This window comes from Cibotium barometz, chromosome 42 (genome assembly GCF_041138505.1).
Source record: "Cibotium barometz isolate CiBa-2024 chromosome 42, ASM4113850v1, whole genome shotgun sequence".
Classification (NCBI taxonomy): domain Eukaryota; kingdom Viridiplantae; phylum Streptophyta; class Polypodiopsida; order Cyatheales; family Cibotiaceae; genus Cibotium; species Cibotium barometz.
In genome coordinates this window covers 3,084,600-3,102,742 of record NC_141087.1, presented here as the reverse complement: position 1 = coordinate 3,102,742, position 18,143 = coordinate 3,084,600, and the positions used below count along the sequence as shown (strand labels likewise).

The 18,143-nt window shown below is 44.9% G+C and overlaps 2 protein-coding genes across 4 annotated transcripts in view; both read left to right on the top strand.

Annotated features, from left to right (window-relative positions):
* CPR5 (protein) overlaps positions 1-18,143 on the top strand; it is a 51,756-nt gene that overhangs the window by 11,634 nt on the left and 21,979 nt on the right. The gene's annotated exons all lie outside the window — the stretch shown is intronic.
* On the top strand, positions 1,452-6,805 carry LOC147614067 (uncharacterized). Its single transcript, XM_086780604.1, has one exon. It carries the CDS (start codon positions 1,553-1,555, stop codon positions 6,662-6,664), a length of 5,112 nt encoding a protein of 1,703 aa, XP_086636730.1. The 5' UTR covers positions 1,452-1,552; the 3' UTR covers positions 6,665-6,805.

Below are 18,143 nucleotides of genomic sequence, written 5' to 3'. Positions count from 1 at the left end.
TGTATGGCCTCCTTTTCTCGTTGGTGCTCGAGTAACATACGTTCTCGATCAAGCTCACGTTGGTTTTTGTCACGAGCCTGTGGCAATGACTAACTTTGTTTTTGCTTTCTTTATCGGATTGGTTTCCTGTTTAGAAACCCCTTTTGGAATCCAAAATGTCTGCATTGCTCAGTCGGAGTGGACAGCATTAAAGTTCAGTGAGAGAGTCTAAGTTTGGATGGCCTAAGGTTTACAGGCACTGAATATTGACATTAGATTAAGGCTAAGAGAAGGGTGGGTCGAAAGAAGAAGAAGACAGATAAATATCTCTGCTAGAGGGCAGTGCACTTGGAATTTGTCAGTGCTCTAGAGATAGAAGAGCATCCAGAAGATCAGAGGGACGCGATTCTGACATCTCCTAAATTTTAGGGGAACCTGCTATTTTTGGCCTATGTCGGAATTGAAATGTGTTCGCGTCAAAAGGAGGGCAATTAAATGGGGAACAATAGTCCCCAAAGACCTGCAGTGAGCTGATGAGCTGGCCAGGATATTTTTAGGCTGGAAGTCCAAAGCAGGAAATTGCTTATTAATGTGCCATTTGTCACATTTTACAAAAACTTTCCACTCGTGGGAGGCTGAGCACTCGTTTTCTCTCTGTGGGAGCTCATTTGGTGAGTTTGCAGGTGGATTGAAGCAGGTTAAGGGCTGTTGAGAGCTGCCTACTCCCTTTGCCTTGATGCAGTGAGCCATACGTGGCTGTAAACCACTCCTCTACTCTCTCAGAATGATTATGCTTGCAAGAGGCTTTCTTATGTGTATGTGCAGCTGTGAGGAATTCATGCTTCCTGGCTGAGGCAAGAGCCTCCTTTGATAGGAACAGGCGCGGTTAACCACCGTACCATAGCAGGTACCTGTGGGGGTCATAACCCCACAAAGCAGGTGTCAAATTCAGCAATTTATTGTTGCTGTTTATGACTGTTTTTGGGCTGTTTCGGAGCCCGAGAAGGTACCGGATTGCAATAAGGTCAAGCCAGATGGATTCCAGAGTGAACAGAGGGCCATATGTGTGCAAAACAGAGTAAATTTCAGTGCTGTGCAGAAATTACAGCAAGCTGAATTACTGGTTTTTATGCTCTGTTGAGAGGGTTTCGACGTACTGAAGAGGACAGAAGTGGTTTGGAATGATTCTGACATATTTTGGGTCAGTTTTGGGACAGTTATGCTGGCGAAATTTTCAGGAATGTGCAGAAAATTCAGCAAACTCAATACCTTGTAAAAATCTCTTTTTCTGAAGAATAAATAAATACCGAAAGGGGCGCCAAGCTTTGGGGCCTATCTGGTGTCGGTGTCAGCTCCTGGGGACATTCTAGTTCACAGGATTTTGTTGTTTTTGCTCTGTGTTTAAGCTAAGGTATTAAGTGACGACATAAACTGGTGAAAGCCGTGTGTATTGAAGAAGATCTACCGCCCAGTCAGTAGTACAGGCCGGTTTCATGGTTCCATTGCCGGGATAAACATCACTTTGTTTTATTGAAGTGAGCCTGGGCCTGTTGGGTAGAAGCACAGAGCACTGATGGCTGACCGACGTGAAGAAGCTAGAGAGGAGTTCTCTTCCTCCCAGGAAAGAAGAGAGGTTCTAGTGGTTTCAGAGGCTGGAGAGCCGTCTAGGCCGTCTCATGCAGTGCCACCTCCTGTCATGCCTATACCACAGGGAGCCAGAGCAGATGAGGATGCTGCTTTCAGAGCTCAGTTGCTAGCAGCAGTGGGTATGTTTTCCCAGGTCATGCAGAATCCACGTTTCTTGGAGTTTCTGCAACCTCCCCAATCTACTCAGCCCATTGGGGCTACAGAGTTAGTGCAAGAACCTGTTGAGGTTCAGACACTCAGTGTACATCCTGCCGACTCACGAGAAAGGGCAAGGCAGCTTGTGGGGTCAGTGGAAAGAGCACCAGTACTTCCTTCTGTTCACGAACAGGTGGCTGAAACGCCAGTTGTGCCGGCTTTTGTTGAGCAGCCCGCCACCTTACAGCAGCCATTAGTTGGCCAGTTTGGACAGGGAAGTCAGTTCCAGGCACCGCCGCAGGTATTTCCACCACCTACCTTGCATCCAGGCTATTTTGGAGGCGGTTCTGTGTTTCAGAGCATGGCTGGTTATGCGCCAGGAACAGTGGATTACCAGCAGAGAACTGTGTTTGGGGGTTCACAGAGTTTTATGCCAAACCCCATGTATGGCAATATTGGCATGCAGCCAGGTTTTCAGGGTGTTCAGAGCAGTTTTGGAATGCCACAGGGCACTTTTGGCATGGCTGCTTTTCAGAATCAGCCACCACCTCTTGTACAGTCAAACCCGTTTGTGGGTGACAGAGGGATGATGATGCCATCGGATAGTGTCCTAATGATGCCAGCACCTACTGTTGATAAACCGAAGCCATACAAAGAAGGTGGAGCAGCTGTACAGTTTGACACTTTTAGAGGCTTTGAAGACAGGACTAAAGCACTTTCCTTCATACAGCAGTTTGATGCTGCCTTTGCTGGAGGGAACTTCACAGAAGTTTCTAAAGTGAGAAAGGCTGCCACTTTTCTGAAAGGCAATGCTAGCCAATGGTGGACCACTTTGTTGATGCAAGGTCAGGCACCGTCCACTTGGGTTGGCTTTAAGCAAGTGTTTGCTGCAGCTTGGTTAACCAATGAGTTTGAGGTTGATGTGATGTCAGCCTGGCACAGTTTGGATGCCTCAAAGTGTAAGGATCTCGAGGATTATAATAAGAAGTTCTGGAAAGCTTTGTTGCCAGTCACTTCTTATAGAATTGTGCCGTTAACTGAGCAGATAGAGAAGTACTGTTGTGGCCTGCCAAAAGAATTGCGCAATTATTGCACAAAGACCAAGGTTACCACATTGACTCAGCTGATTGAGAATGCAAACACAGGGAATGCACTGTTGCTGGGTCAGACTAGTGGTTTTGGGGGCAGCAGCAAAGAGGGCAAATCAGCCAGAATTTCAGCAGCCAAACAGGTTGAAAAGGTTGATGAGCAGGGCCCTCAGAAGACAGGTAAAGCTGGATCAGCAAAGAAGAAATTAGCCAAGGCTTTTTGGCGTCAGTCGAAGAGCAGCAAGCCTCAGTTTAAGCAGAGAACTGAAGAGGAAACACAGGCTTTAAGGACTGAGGGTAAATGCTTTATCTGTGAGAAAGCTGGTCACATATCAAGGTTTTGTCCTGACAAGAAAAGGCCAGCTGACTCAGAAGAGAAAGAAAACAAGAAAGGAAAGAAGGTCACCCCTTCGGCAGGTTTAGTGCCAGATATGCTAGGGGATAGACCTCAGACAGATGCCAGTGAGTTGTGTAGAGCCTGGGGAAAGGTCAGAGATCAGCATGTTCTCATTTTCTTTGACCCTGGGGCAAAGGCAAACTTCATTTCCCCACAGTTGGCTGCACAGTTGGGCATCAGAGCTGATGAGATGGGATACACAGCTGAGGCAGGTTTGGCATGTCCTGGCCATTCAGAGTCTGTGACACCCATCCTTGGAAAGTTACGTCTGCATATACAGTCTTATGTGGATGCAGAAGACTTTTATATCATGCCGCTTGAGGGATGCGATGTATTGCTTGGTATGCCGTGGTTGTACAGAGTGCATGGCATCTTGGATTCCTTCAAGAAGACTGTGACCTTGGAAAGTAGAGGGAAGACTCATGTGCTAGATGTTAAGCTCAAAGGAGAGTCTGTACCTATAATTTCAGCTTCTGCTATTACCTCGGTAATAAAGAATCATCTTTCTGCGTATTTGATATTTGCACGTGATTTGAATGAAGCAAGTGAGTCAAATTTGTCAGTACTTGAGAAAGACAGATCTGAATTTTTGTCACAATTTAGTGATGTCTTTTCTGACTCATTACCGTCTGAGTTACCACCAGAGAGGTCAGAGGATCATGGTATAGATCTGATTCCAGGCAGTAGTCCACCGAATCGACCTCCGTACAGGGTTAGTGCAGCGCAGCAGAAAGAGATTATGAGCCAGGTGAATGAGCTGCTGGAAAAAGGGTTGATACAGCCAAGTTCATCTCCCTTTTGCTCTCCTGTGCTCTTAGTGCAGAAGAAGGATGGCTCATGGCGCATGTGTATAGATTACCGCGCTTTGAATAAGGCCACCATAAAGAACAGGTTCCCTATTCCAAGGATTGATGACATCTTAGACCGCTTGGAAGGCGCGTCTATGTTTAGCAGGATAGATCTGAAAAGTGGCTACCATCAGATCAGGATTAGAACTGAAGATGTGCATAAGACTGCGTTCAGGACGACCTTTGGCCTGTATGAATTCCTTGTGATGCCATTTGGTCTGACGAATGCTCCTGCCACATTTAATCGGATGATGGATCGGATATTCCGACCGTTTAGACAGTTTGTTGGCACCTTCTTTGATGACATGATTGTCTTTTCAAAGTCGGAAGAGGAGCATAGAGACCACTTGTCAGAGGTGTTCAATGAATTACGTAGTCATAGACTGCTTGTGAATGGCAAGAAGAGTAAGTTCTTCTTGGAACAGATTCAGTTCTTGGGGCACATTGTGTCTAAGGATGGGGTCAGAATGGATCCTGCTAAGGTTGAGGCAATCAAGACATGGCCAGCCTTGAAGACTGTGCATGATGTCAGAAGTTTTCTTGGTTTATGCTCTTACTACAGGAGATTTATCAGAAATTTTGCTGAGATTGCTTCACCGTTGCATGCTCTGCAAAAGAAAGACGTCTCTTTCAGATGGACACAGAAAGAGATTTCAGCTTTTGAGCTACTGAAAGAAAAGATGACTTCTAGTCCAGTGATTATATTGCCAGACCTCAGGAAGTCATTTGTTGTCCAGTGTGATGCATGTGGCAGCAGTGTTGGTGCTGTCTTAATGCAAGAAGGAAGGGTAGTGGCATATGAGAGTAGAATATTACAAGGGCCAGAGAAGACTATGCAGGTCTATGAGAAAGAACTGCTGGCTGTAGTTCATGCTCTAGAAAGTTGGAAACACTACCTTTTAGGTGCTGATTTTGTTGTTCAGACAGATCATCAGACTTTACGCTATTTTCTGACTCAGACAAAATTGTCGGAGAAGCATATGAGATGGGCAAACTTTTTGTCTATGTTCCACTTTCAGATTGTGCATGTGGAAGGCAAGAAGAATGTTGTGGCAGATGCTTTATCAAGGAAGCCACAGATTTCAGCAGTGTCTATTCCTTATCATCATGAGTTAGATGACATGAAGGAGCAGTATGCTGTTGATGAGGATTTTGCCCGAGTCTATGATCACATTGTGAATGGACAACCTCATGACCACTATCTTCTCAAAGAGGGTTATATGTTGATGCATGGGAGACTGTGTGTCACTAGGCCACTGAGAGTGAAAGTGATGACAGAGAGTCATTCTCCTCCGTATGCTGGACATCGTGGTATAGATGCTACAGTTAAGGCGGTTGAGACTTTCTTTTACTGGCCTACTTTGAGAAGAGATGTTGAAGATTATGTACGGCAGTGTGTGATTTGCCAGAAGGTCAAGTTTGACAGGCAAAAAGCACCAGGGCTGTTACAGCCATTGCCTATTCCAGAGAAGCCATGGGAAAGCATAGCAATGGACTTTGTGTTTGATCTTCCTAGGACACAGACAGGGAATGATGGAATATGGACCATTATATGTAGGTTCAGTAAGCAGGCTCATTTCATTCCTGTTCGAAAGAAGATTAAGCCAGAGCAGATGGCACGATTGTTTATGTGCAACATTTTCAAGTACCATGGGATGCCACAGTCTGTGATTAGTGACCGTGATCCACGAATGACTAGTCTTTTCTGGAGAGGCATATTTGAGAACATGGGCAGCACGTTGAAGTTTTCTTCTTCGTTTCATCCGCAAACTGATGGGCAGTCTGAAGAGGCAAATTCTACTGTCCTTGATCTGCTAAAGTGTTATGTATCAGAGCAGAAAGCAAAGTGGGAGCAGTATTTGCCATTGGTTGAGTATGCATATAATAATACAGTGCACTCTTCAACTGGCAAAGCACCTTTTGAGATTGTAGAAGGTGGCAAGAAAGTGCCCCCCATTTTGCATACAAAAGATAAGATTTTTGAGGCAGATCAGTTTGTGCAGAATATGGATGAGACATACAAGAAGATTAAGCATGCCCTTGAGAAGACTCAGGCTAAGCAGAAAAGAGCAGCAGATATGCATCGCCGAGAGCTCATGTTTAAAGAGCATGATTGGGTCTTGTTACGCTTTGAAAAGGCACGGCTTAAGAAACGTAAGGGCAAGGAAAGCCTGTTTACTAAGCTGAGTATGCGGTATTATGGGCCTTTTCAAGTAACAGAGAAGATCAGCGATGTATGCTATCGGCTGAAATTGCCTGAGCAGTGGAAGATTCACAATGCCTTCCATGTGAGTCTTCTTAGACCCTTTGTGGGTGATGTGCCAGTGGATATGCCACCTCAAGATCAACCTGAAGTTGAAGAACTTGATGAAATTCTTGTTCCAGAACAGATCTTGGCACATAAGGAACGGAAAGTAAAAGGCAAGGCTGCTAGACGCTATTTGGTGAAGTTCAGAAACTATCCACCTTTGGATGCTAAGTGGATGGAAGAGGGTGAACTCGCTGAGTCACCTAATGTATTGGGACTTTACCTTGAGGCATTTAGTCTGCAGCCTACCTTGACCCATTGATTGAGGAGCTGTATAGATTGTTATAATACAATTGCTCCATCGATCATGTACAGCTAGTCTATCTTTTGTCTTGTGGATTATTCAGTTAATAGATACATGTAGTCACCAATTTTGGCATATGTTTCAGTACTATGGTTTTGGTTTTGTCAACATGTATTTCTGAATTTAGACTCTACGTGAACTATGTTGCAGTGTGACTGAATGTCACTGTTAGTGTTGGGTTCATCGACAGAGCAATGACCATGCTTGTAGTATACATGTCTTAACTTGATGTTGGTTCATCTCGTTAACTGGAAACATGTATACGACGCATGCAAATGAGGACATTTGCGATTTCAAGAGGGGGGTATGTCACGAGCCTGTGGCAATGACTAACTTTGTTTTTGCTTTCTTTATCGGATTGGTTTCCTGTTTAGAAACCCCTTTTGGAATCCAAAATGTCTGCATTGCTCAGTCGGAGTGGACAGCATTAAAGTTCAGTGAGAGAGTCTAAGTTTGGATGGCCTAAGGTTTACAGGCACTGAATATTGACATTAGATTAAGGCTAAGAGAAGGGTGGGTCGAAAGAAGAAGAAGACAGATAAATATCTCTGCTAGAGGGCAGTGCACTTGGAATTTGTCAGTGCTCTAGAGATAGAAGAGCATCCAGAAGATCAGAGGGACGCGATTCTGACATCTCCTAAATTTTAGGGGAACCTGCTATTTTTGGCCTATGTCGGAATTGAAATGTGTTCGCGTCAAAAGGAGGGCAATTAAATGGGGAACAATAGTCCCCAAAGACCTGCAGTGAGCTGATGAGCTGGCCAGGATATTTTTAGGCTGGAAGTCCAAAGCAGGAAATTGCTTATTAATGTGCCATTTGTCACATTTTACAAAAACTTTCCACTCGTGGGAGGCTGAGCACTCGTTTTCTCTCTGTGGGAGCTCATTTGGTGAGTTTGCAGGTGGATTGAAGCAGGTTAAGGGCTGTTGAGAGCTGCCTACTCCCTTTGCCTTGATGCAGTGAGCCATACGTGGCTGTAAACCACTCCTCTACTCTCTCAGAATGATTATGCTTGCAAGAGGCTTTCTTATGTGTATGTGCAGCTGTGAGGAATTCATGCTTCCTGGCTGAGGCAAGAGCCTCCTTTGATAGGAACAGGCGCGGTTAACCACCGTACCATAGCAGGTACCTGTGGGGGTCATAACCCCACAAAGCAGGTGTCAAATTCAGCAATTTATTGTTGCTGTTTATGACTGTTTTTGGGCTGTTTCGGAGCCCGAGAAGGTACCGGATTGCAATAAGGTCAAGCCAGATGGATTCCAGAGTGAACAGAGGGCCATATGTGTGCAAAACAGAGTAAATTTCAGTGCTGTGCAGAAATTACAGCAAGCTGAATTACTGGTTTTTATGCTCTGTTGAGAGGGTTTCGACGTACTGAAGAGGACAGAAGTGGTTTGGAATGATTCTGACATATTTTGGGTCAGTTTTGGGACAGTTATGCTGGCGAAATTTTCAGGAATGTGCAGAAAATTCAGCAAACTCAATACCTTGTAAAAATCTCTTTTTCTGAAGAATAAATAAATACCGAAAGGGGCGCCAAGCTTTGGGGCCTATCTGGTGTCGGTGTCAGCTCCTGGGGACATTCTAGTTCACAGGATTTTGTTGTTTTTGCTCTGTGTTTAAGCTAAGGTATTAAGTGACGACATAAACTGGTGAAAGCCGTGTGTATTGAAGAAGATCTACCGCCCAGTCAGTAGTACAGGCCGGTTTCAGTTTTCCCGAGCGGCGAGTTCAGCCTGACGTCGGTCTTCGTCGATCCTGCGTTGGGCTTCCTCACAGTCCCGTCTTTCTGCTTTTTCTTCTTTCCTTCGGGCCTCATCCTTTCTCCTTTGTTGTTCCATCTGAAAGAAGAGGGAGATGTAGTCGGGTGCTGCTGGAGGCGGAGAAGGACGTGTTGCTGCTGCCTCCAAGAGTTGGAGACGCTCCATGAGCAGCTAGTTTTGAGCAGAAGAAGAGCTATGGTGTCTGTTGTAGGCGGAAGAACATGGTCTCCTTGGGGGGAGACGTCTTCCGGCTGATGAGTACTCTCTTCTGTAGACATGATGCTGAAGTCGGTGGTCGTGCGGGAACGCAATCTAACAATGCAAGGATGCCCCCACGCTAGGATACGATGTGTGTGGACAATTTGAATCTGATACCAATGTGATATGCAGTGGAAGTCTTTGTATTGGAAGATCTTGTCACACAAATGCTCACACCGTCTTCTGTATCCTGAGTTTCGTGAGTTTAGCAATCCACTTTAATACTTCAAACTTTAAAGAGATATGAGAACTTTACACCGATTGGGTCCCAAATTACCCACTGAAGGGCCCCCTATCCCGATAACAAGATAGTATATGCTTTATTACTCTAGAGAGAATGATTGTGGACTGTAGATAAGCCAAACGCAAGATCTCGGAGGACCAGAAGCCTGGTTGAACTGTACACAGCTGTAGAAACACGTCGATGAACTGATCTCGAGCCTATGCACTCTTCCCAAGGGCATGAGGAAGGGCTGCACACTTGAGGCTGAGAAAAGAAGGCGGTGGACTGTTCTAAGCTATGTTAGAATGCTGTAAATGCTGTGTTACCTTCTCCAGATGGCTGGGGCAGATGTGGATGATGATTAGAAGGCTGAGAACTGCTGTAGACTGAAACGTAGACTGTATGGCTGATGCTGGACTGAAACGCAGACTGTAGGCTAATGCTGGACAGAAACGCAGGGCTGTAGGCTGATTCTGGACAGAAACACAGGTCTGTTTGCTGATTTGGGGACTGTGGGGGACTGTACGGTTGTGCCTGAATGCTGTCCTACTGTATTGCTGCGTTATGACTGCTGGACTGCTGCGTTGAGACTGCTGAATTGCTGCGCTTGAGACTATGGATGACTGAAGCAAAAACGCAAATGCTCAGAGGGCTGGAGAAGCAAAGCTCAAGTACTCCAAGGGCTGGATGATACTAGTCTAGTGCTGAAGGCAAGGGTACTCCTAGGCCTGAGGAGGAAAGCTCTTAGCACACTGAAGACTGAATGGGAAACTAAGTCCTATGCAAGCCTATTTATACTAGATAAGGGCTGGTCAAGTTGGCTGGTCATTTATTTAATAAAGTTAATATTTATAAATGACATTAAATGCCAAATAAATACCAGATAAATCCTAGTAAATTCCCTAAGGCTTTTGGGATGTTCTAAATGATGCACAGGCATATGAACGCATATTATGCAGGATGTAGAGTGCTTTCTGATGCAAACCCTAAGGCTTCTACTGACTCTACATGCATGAATGATTCTCTCCAAGTGGGTTAAGGGACTTGACCGACTGACCGACCCGCTAAGGCTGAGTAATGACCTACGTAGATCGTGCCTGACTTATCTTGGACTGAGGATGTACAATGGGGTCACGGCGTATGACAAATATCATCCTACTGGGTTCTAATACTGTACAAATGTTGCACTGCTGATGATGAGCCAGTTTGTCACCATGCACTGAGTGTAGAGTGCATGTGACAGATATATCTCATCCTAGATAGTACAAAAATGAAAAATGAAATGAACTGAATGTCAACTGGGTACAATTGTAGCTTTAGGGTTATAGAGTTCTAGCTATGGTGGATTGAAGGCATCCTGGTTGCACGAGTAGAGAGAGAGTGTTAGAGAGAGAAGAGAGAGGACCAATGCTCTGGAGAGAGAAATATTGCACGACTCAATGAGACTAGATTGATTCATGTGATAGATGAAAGCTTCACCAAGTACAATGCTTTTGTAGCCTTTAGAGGCTCTTTTGACTTGAGTGACATCACTGGCAACTGCTTATGTCAAACAAGTATAATATCTAGATATTTATTGTAATCACTCTAAGAGTGGGTTCACACACATACTCACATAAGTGAGTGTCCACACACACATAAAAGAACAATAGCCTTTGTAGGGGTTGCTCATACACAGACACAAGGGGGTACACACACATGAACACTCTGAAACCCAACAAACTTCACTTCGAAGTGAAGGTGGAGATGTCCCAAGACCTTCAATCATCGGAAACTGTGCTGAGCCATCAGGCTCTTGAGGGAAACCGCTTAGACTATCACTCAAGGTCAGCTGGTCACTAGGACCGCCCGAGAGTTCATCAATAGTGATTTGGGCCATGTGGTCTCATTTATTGTCCGACTATAAAATCCAATACAGTCATTTGGGCCATTTGGTCGCAATGGCCGTTCGACTGTGAAGTCCAATACAATCATTTGGGCCATCTAGTCACAATGACCGCCCGACTGTGAAATCCAATAGTCTTCTGGGCCATGTGGTTGCAATGACTGCCCGACTGTGAAGTTCAAGATATCTGGCATCGTTGTTGTCCGATGGGTCATCTGGCATCGTTGCCTCCCATATACAAATCTCATTCTAGCATTGTTGCCGTCCAATGGGTCATCTGGTATCGTTGCCACCCAAATATAAATCAATCTTGGGCTATCGGGTATCGTTGCCACCCAAAGTAGAGCATGTCCAAGTAATCATTATATAAGTAGAATAATGATCAAATCCAATCCAATATATATACAATGAAGAGGACTAGCGGTACAATCCCTCTCTTGAATCTGTTGTGATTGCAAGACGTCTGTGTACTCGTACTTCAAATATATCTGAACCAACCGTTTCCTCATAAACTCGAAGTATATTTGGATAGTCTTTGAAGTACATTTTTGGCATCCATTTCGCATCCAATAGCGAATAATTCTCGAATTCCAAGAGAAACTTTCTGACCACTGTCTTTCCTCGTTTTCTCACAGAATGAGGAGGAATTTGTTCTGGCTCTTCCACCCTTGGGAGATCCTCCAATACAGGCTCCTCTACGGGTAATCTATACATGGTTCCAATAAATTGTCAAGGAAGGCATTGTGTGTCGTCCAATGATCTAAAAGGTCCAACCGATAACATACATTGTTGATCTTTTTGGTAACCTAAAAAGGTCCATATGCCATCATTCCTTGACTTTGGCAATCCGAATAAAATCCATAGCAGTACTTTTCCATGAAACATTTGATGGGTGCAATAATCTTGCTTGCCTTTGTTGGTAATACTTGAGCATCTGACAGAACCAATCATTCTCGAACATAAAACTTAATGTTCTTTCTGCTAGGCCAATAGTAGTAGCTTCTCCCAAGCTTGAGTTGTAGACACTTTTGTCTTCTAGTCCTTTGTTACACATAAATGGGTTTACTTCATAAAAGAATCTTTCTTGATGACAAGAAAAGTCACAAAACTTACGTTGCAGTCCATTTACAAACTTACGCGCATTAGTGGTGGAATAGGAGTATAAGAAATAAACTTCAAAGAAATTGCTGAAAAGTTGTTAAGGTACGATGCCACATTCTCACTGGCTTTTTGCTTTACCTCATCCCATTCCTTTTGCACATCTGCCTCAAAGTTTGCGGGTAGAGACTTCTTGTTGAACATAGTCTTGAAGTCGGTCCGTGTCTTCGGCTCGGTCCCTTCTTGTACTACTTTTAGCCACCAATTCAAGGCGGCATCCTTCAAATGCATACGGACCATTCGAAGCTTTGACTTTTCAGAGTAGTTGTCTCCTCCAAAAGCGGTGTCAAACTGTATGACAAAAGATAGAGCTTTTTGGGTGTCCTACTTTCCATAAAAAGCATCAAACTTGACGGTCTTCTCTCCCGGTTTGAAGTCCATCTTATTGGTTGATGTAGGCTCCTTTGCCTTTCTTTCCTTTACCTGTTCCAAAGAAGCTGCATCTGAGAAAATAGACCTAGGGATAGCCTCCATGTTTCCTCCACGAGAAATAGACCGAGTAGCTCTAGAGCCTTCTGGAAAGGTGACTCCTTTGGCCAGAAGATAGGCTTTAGCAGCTTGAACTTTTGCTGAAAATCTCGGCACTCCCGATGTCGTGGCTGTGGTCTCATGAGAAATAGATCGACAGCCTTGGTTCCCATCTTGAAGTCCTGTATCGGCCTCATAGTTGTTCCTTTCATTAGATCCTTGGTTTGCTTCTTCTTTCGACATGGCTCTATCACGCTAAGAAAGTTTCTTTAGGAGAGATACCGGTGTAAGCCCAGCGGGGCGTGCTGTGACAGATTCAATCACGTGTCCAAGAGATAAAGATATAAAGAGAGAAGGGAATAGGGATCTTGCACAATACACCACACTGAGCGGGGAACAAGCCTCGCTCCATTTTAGGAATTTATTCATGAACAATCCACGGGCACGCTGGCCAAGATCAATACATCAATGAATACAAAAGCAAACAAATATGCCGATATAGTATATACAAGTCGATATTGATGTCGAGGCACGATGTTACGACAGTGTGTTTTTCCCTCTGGACATGGGCATGGGATGGACAGTAATAGGCATCAGTTTGGATATAAAAAGGAAACCCATATATGGTGGCCAGCCCAAGTGTGAAAGGAGACAAAAGGGATTTTAAAGTTTATAAGGTTTAATAACCTTGGAAGGCTTAGAAATATATATATATTTTTTGAAGGCATGCGTTTTGCTTTTGGCGTTTTTGAGAAAGTTGTATCGCCTCTTTTATAAAGCGAAGGGTGGCGGAGCTGAAGAGGGCAGGTTGCTGTGGCGAGTCGTCGAGTGGCTTGAGGTGCTTCTCCCGGTTTGTGGTCGTGACTATGGTGGGCCATGGCGGTGTGGTCGTCAGGTGGTTTACGCGGGCGCATCACTTCGAGAGCAGTTCACTTGCGACTCACCTTAGCGTCAGGCAAGCTACGCATGGGCTACAGCCAGGCGGGCTGCAGCTAGCAAGGAGCGCTAGGCAGGTTGCGCATGGGCTACAGCCAGGCGGGTTGCAGCCAACAGAGGGTGCCAGACGGGCTGCGCATATGGGCTACAGCCAGCAGAGGGCGACCAGGCGGGTAGCGACGGGCAGCCAGGAGGACTGCAGGTGGCCACAAAGGCGCAAGGGCTGAACAACAAGACTCTTATCTCTCTTGGAAGGAGGCGAGCTGAAGGAGGCGCCGAGGGGCTAACAGCCAAGGGGTTTTCTCTTTCTCTCTTTCTCTCTCTCTCTTCGCGAGCAAGTGGGGTTGTAGGAAATACACAGCCGAGAGACCTCTCTCTCTCTCTCTCTCTCTCAGTGGATTGTAGGCCTTGTTTTACGAGATGGGGATACAGAGGATCAAGTTAAGATGCACATGATGATGTTCTTGGAAGAGATGTGTAGTTCTCTTCGACTTGAACTTATGTGTATTCAGGGATTGCTTGACACGTCCTCTCTCTCTCTTCTCTTAGGTTTTGGCAACCATGCTTGGATGGTATATCTGTCATGGAAACATGACATTGGTTTTCGAGAGGAAACAGGACTTTAGTGTCGAGGAAATAGGCCTATGTTTTATGGATACAGGTCTATGGTTTATCGGATACATTTCTTTGGTTTCATGTGGAAAACATGTCTTTGGATTCATATGAACAGGTTGTAGTTTTCTCGAGGTTACATGCAAGCTGTGACTACAGGGAAGGACATATGGTTTGGTACAGCCCTACTGTTGTTTGGGAAAGGGTTCGTGAGATCCATGGTAGCGATGGAGAAGACCTTTTCAAGTAGCGAGGTGTTGTACAGTTGTGCCTTCTCTATGGAATGTTGTGCTGTAATAGCTACAGTTCTTATTTGGAAGTTGTGATATGCAACGGAAGTCTTTGTATTGGTTGATCCTGTCACACAATATGCTCACACTGTCTTCTGTATCCTGAGTTTCGTGAGTTTAGCAATCCATTTCATTTACTTCAAACTTTAAAGAGATGAGAGAGAGAGATATGAGAACTGTACACCAGATTGGGTCCCGAATTACCCACTGAAGGGCCCCTTATCCCGATAACGAGATAGTATTTGCTTTATTACTTTAGAGAGAATGACTGTGGACTGTAGATAAGCCAAACGCAAGATCTCGGAGGATCGGAGAGTGGCTGATCTGTACACTGCTGTAGAAACACCGCAATGACTTGATCTCGAGCCTATGCACTCCTCCCAAGGGCATGAGGAAGGGCTGCACACCTGAGGCTCAAAGAAGAAGAAGGTGGACTGTTCTACACACTGTTAGAATGCTGAAAACACATAAGAATGCTGTGTTACCTTCACCAGATGACTGCTGAATGTGTGGATGATGCACAGAAGGCTGGACACTGATGCAAACAACAGTTTCAGGGCTGGAAACTGCTGTAGACTGAACCTTCAGGGCTGGAATCTGCTGTGGACAGAAACGCTGAGCTGTAGAGAGGGCTGAGGACTGAAACGCATGAGCAAACAGAGGACTGCAGGGCTGCTGTACGGCTGGAACAGAAACGCTGAAGACCTGCTGTACGGCTGTGCAAAAACGCAGAGATGATTGCTGATTGCTGGCGTTAATCTATGCTGAACTGTGGGCCTGAACTGATGCTGAATTCAGGGCTGAATGCAGGCACCTAGGGCTGAATGAAGCTAGGGTTTCTCAAGGGCTGGAGAAGCAAGCTTATGGGCTCTAGGGCTGGATTAGTCTTGGGCTGAAAGCAAGAAGGAGGAGAGCTCTTAGCACAATGAAGACTGAATGAGGAAAAGAGGCTCTAGGCAAGCCTATTTATACTAACTGGAGGTTGGTCATATAGGAGAAGGAATGGCTGTAGAGAAGTGGTCTCCTGAAGCGATGTTTGTTGAAAAAAAAAGTACCTTCTCTCAAGCTGTGCATAGCAAGAGAAAGAAGAAAGAAGAAAGAAAGGGACGGGAGGGTGGGAATCTGAAAATAGAAGAAGCAGACTATCTATCCTCAGCACCTATGAAGAGGGTTTCAGCTAATAAAAGTAAAATTGCAGAAGCTATGTAGAAAACACAGCCTACAGTAGCAAGAAATTGCAGCCCTTGAGGCAGTCCCGAGTGAAAAGGCAGCTCCACATGAAAACGCAGGTTACTGATGAAGAAATGCAGCAGTAAACAGCTCCTATATGCTGTAAACAGTCAACAGTAGCATGGGAAAAAAAATTTCCTGAATGGGAGAATTAGGGTTTCATGTGGGAGACATACACAGAGAAGAAGAAGGGGGAGAGAGAGAGACATATGGGGATAAGTCAACTCATTGGAATGTGAGTGTGTGACTCCCCTATCACACATGTATATTTACACTAGTACACATAGTGCACCTAGTACATTAAAAGTACTAAGTGTACTATGTACTATAACTTATGGACTAGTACACACTATAAGGGTGGGCATAATGCCTTTACCCCAACAACCTCCCACTTAAAGGCAAAGTGCCCTTAAGTAAAGGTAAAGAAAAATCAGCATGTACATGATAATATACAAGGCCATATCAAGGCTAAAACTGGCCTCATCCAATGCCCATCAAGTGTCTGCAATGAGCAAATCGCTCTGGCGGCAAACTCTTTGTCAACAGATCAGCCGGGTTGTCATCCGTATGAATCTTAACAAGCTGAATTTGCTTGTTCTCTATCACCTCTCTGATGAAGTGATACTTCACCTCCACATGCTTCGTCTTTGCATGAAAGACAGGGTTCTTTGCCAACTGGATGGCACTCTGACTATCACAATGCAACAATGGAATATCCCCTGTATAACCCAAATCAACCACTAACCGAGATAGCCATAATGCCTCCTTGCAAGCCTCTGTGGCTGCAATATACTCGGCCTCTGTAGTAGATAAGGCAGTGCACTTCTGTATCCTGGATATCCATGACACAGCACCTCCTGTGAATGTAAAACACATAACCGGTAGTAGACTTTCGGTTATCTGGATGACCGGCATAATCCGAATCCGTGCAACCATGCACTAATGCATCCTGTTTGCCAAAGCATATGCACATATCCTGTGTGCCCTTCAGGTATCTCATGACACCTTTCACTGCTTCCCAATGCTTCTTGCCAGGTTTGGCCATGTATCTAGAAACCACTCCCACTGCAAATGCAATGTCCGGCCTGGTAGCAACCATGGCATACATGAGACTGCCACAAGCTGAAGCATACGGAATCTTGGCCATATCAGCCCTGTCACTATCCGACTGTGGGCTGTCCATAGCACTGAGTTTCACATATGGAGGCAAAGGAGTACTAGTCTTCTTCCCCCCGTCCATATTGAACCTCTGCAAAACTTTGCCAATGTATTCCTTCTGAGACAAATACAACACATGCTGATTTCTGTCCCGAAGTATCCGCATACCCAAAATGTGATTTACATCACCCAAATCCTTCATATCAAAGGTTTGATGCAGCCTCTTCTTCAAGGCATCCATCTCCTTACGAGATTTCCCGGCAATCAACATATCATCAACATACAAGATGAGGATCAATAGACTGCCATCCAAAGCTTTCTTGGTGTATAAGCAGTGATCTATGTCACTTCTCCTGAAATCCTGGGATTTCATGAATGTATCAAATTTATGATACCATTCCCTTGGTGCCTGTTTGAGCCCATAAAGACTCTTTTTCAGCTTGCATACAAGCTTCTCCTTTCCATTCACTGCATAACCCTCTGGCTGTTGCATATATATCTCCTCATGGAGATCACCGTGAAGAAAAGCAGTCTTCACATCCATCTGAATCAAATCCAGATCATCATGAGCAACCAAAGCTAATACAGCTCTAAGTGTGGTCATTTTGACCACTGGAGAGAAGATCTCATCAAAGTCCACACCATATTCTTGCTTGAAGCCCTTAGCCACTAACCTGGCTTTGTATCTTGGCTTTGCATCAGGTGCAACTTTGAGCCTGTAAACCCACTTGCATGGCAAAACCTTCTTGCCTGTAGGCAAATGCACCAACTTCCATGTTCCATTTTTGTGCAAAGAATCCATCTCTGACTTCATGGCACGCTCCCAAAGAGCCTTGTCTGTCCTCTGTAAAGCCTCCTTATAACATGAGGGCTCCCCACAGTCAATGGGCATCAAGTGAAGACGTGAATAGGACCTCATCCTCACTGTCACTTGCATGTGACACATTGACTTCTTCAATCTTGACTCCACTTTTGCCCTTTGGCTTTGCATCTTTGGCTTCATCTTTGTCTTTGTCTTTTTCTTTGCCCTTTTCCTTTTGATCATTCTTCCATTTGTAGCATTGCTTTTTGAAGTGTCCCTTCTTGCCACAATAATGGCATTCCAAGTCCTTTTTGGAGCGAGACTTGCTCCTTCCCCGTTCTTGGCTTTTACCCCTTTGCTGGGATCTCCCACGTGCATTCATTGCATTGGACTTTCCAATAGAGTTGTTCTTCCTGTTCATCTCCTCTTGAAGAAGAGCACCCTCCACATCTGCATATGACAGCATAGCATTTGAATTGCTAGTTGTCACCATTTGGCCACCTGAATGGTTCACTCTTGCTTTCACACTATGTACATATTGGATTGGTGTCCATGGCTTATGGAATATGCCTATGCAGGTGATTGACACGTGTCATGCTGTATAGTTGGATATGATATTCCGCTGGGACTTGATGTTATCATGCCCGGAATAT

Coding starts and splice junctions, on each gene's coding strand:
- LOC147614067 (XM_086780604.1), top strand. CDS start 1,553: ATGGCTGACCGACGTGAAGAAGCTAGAGAGGAGTTCTCTTCCTCCCAG.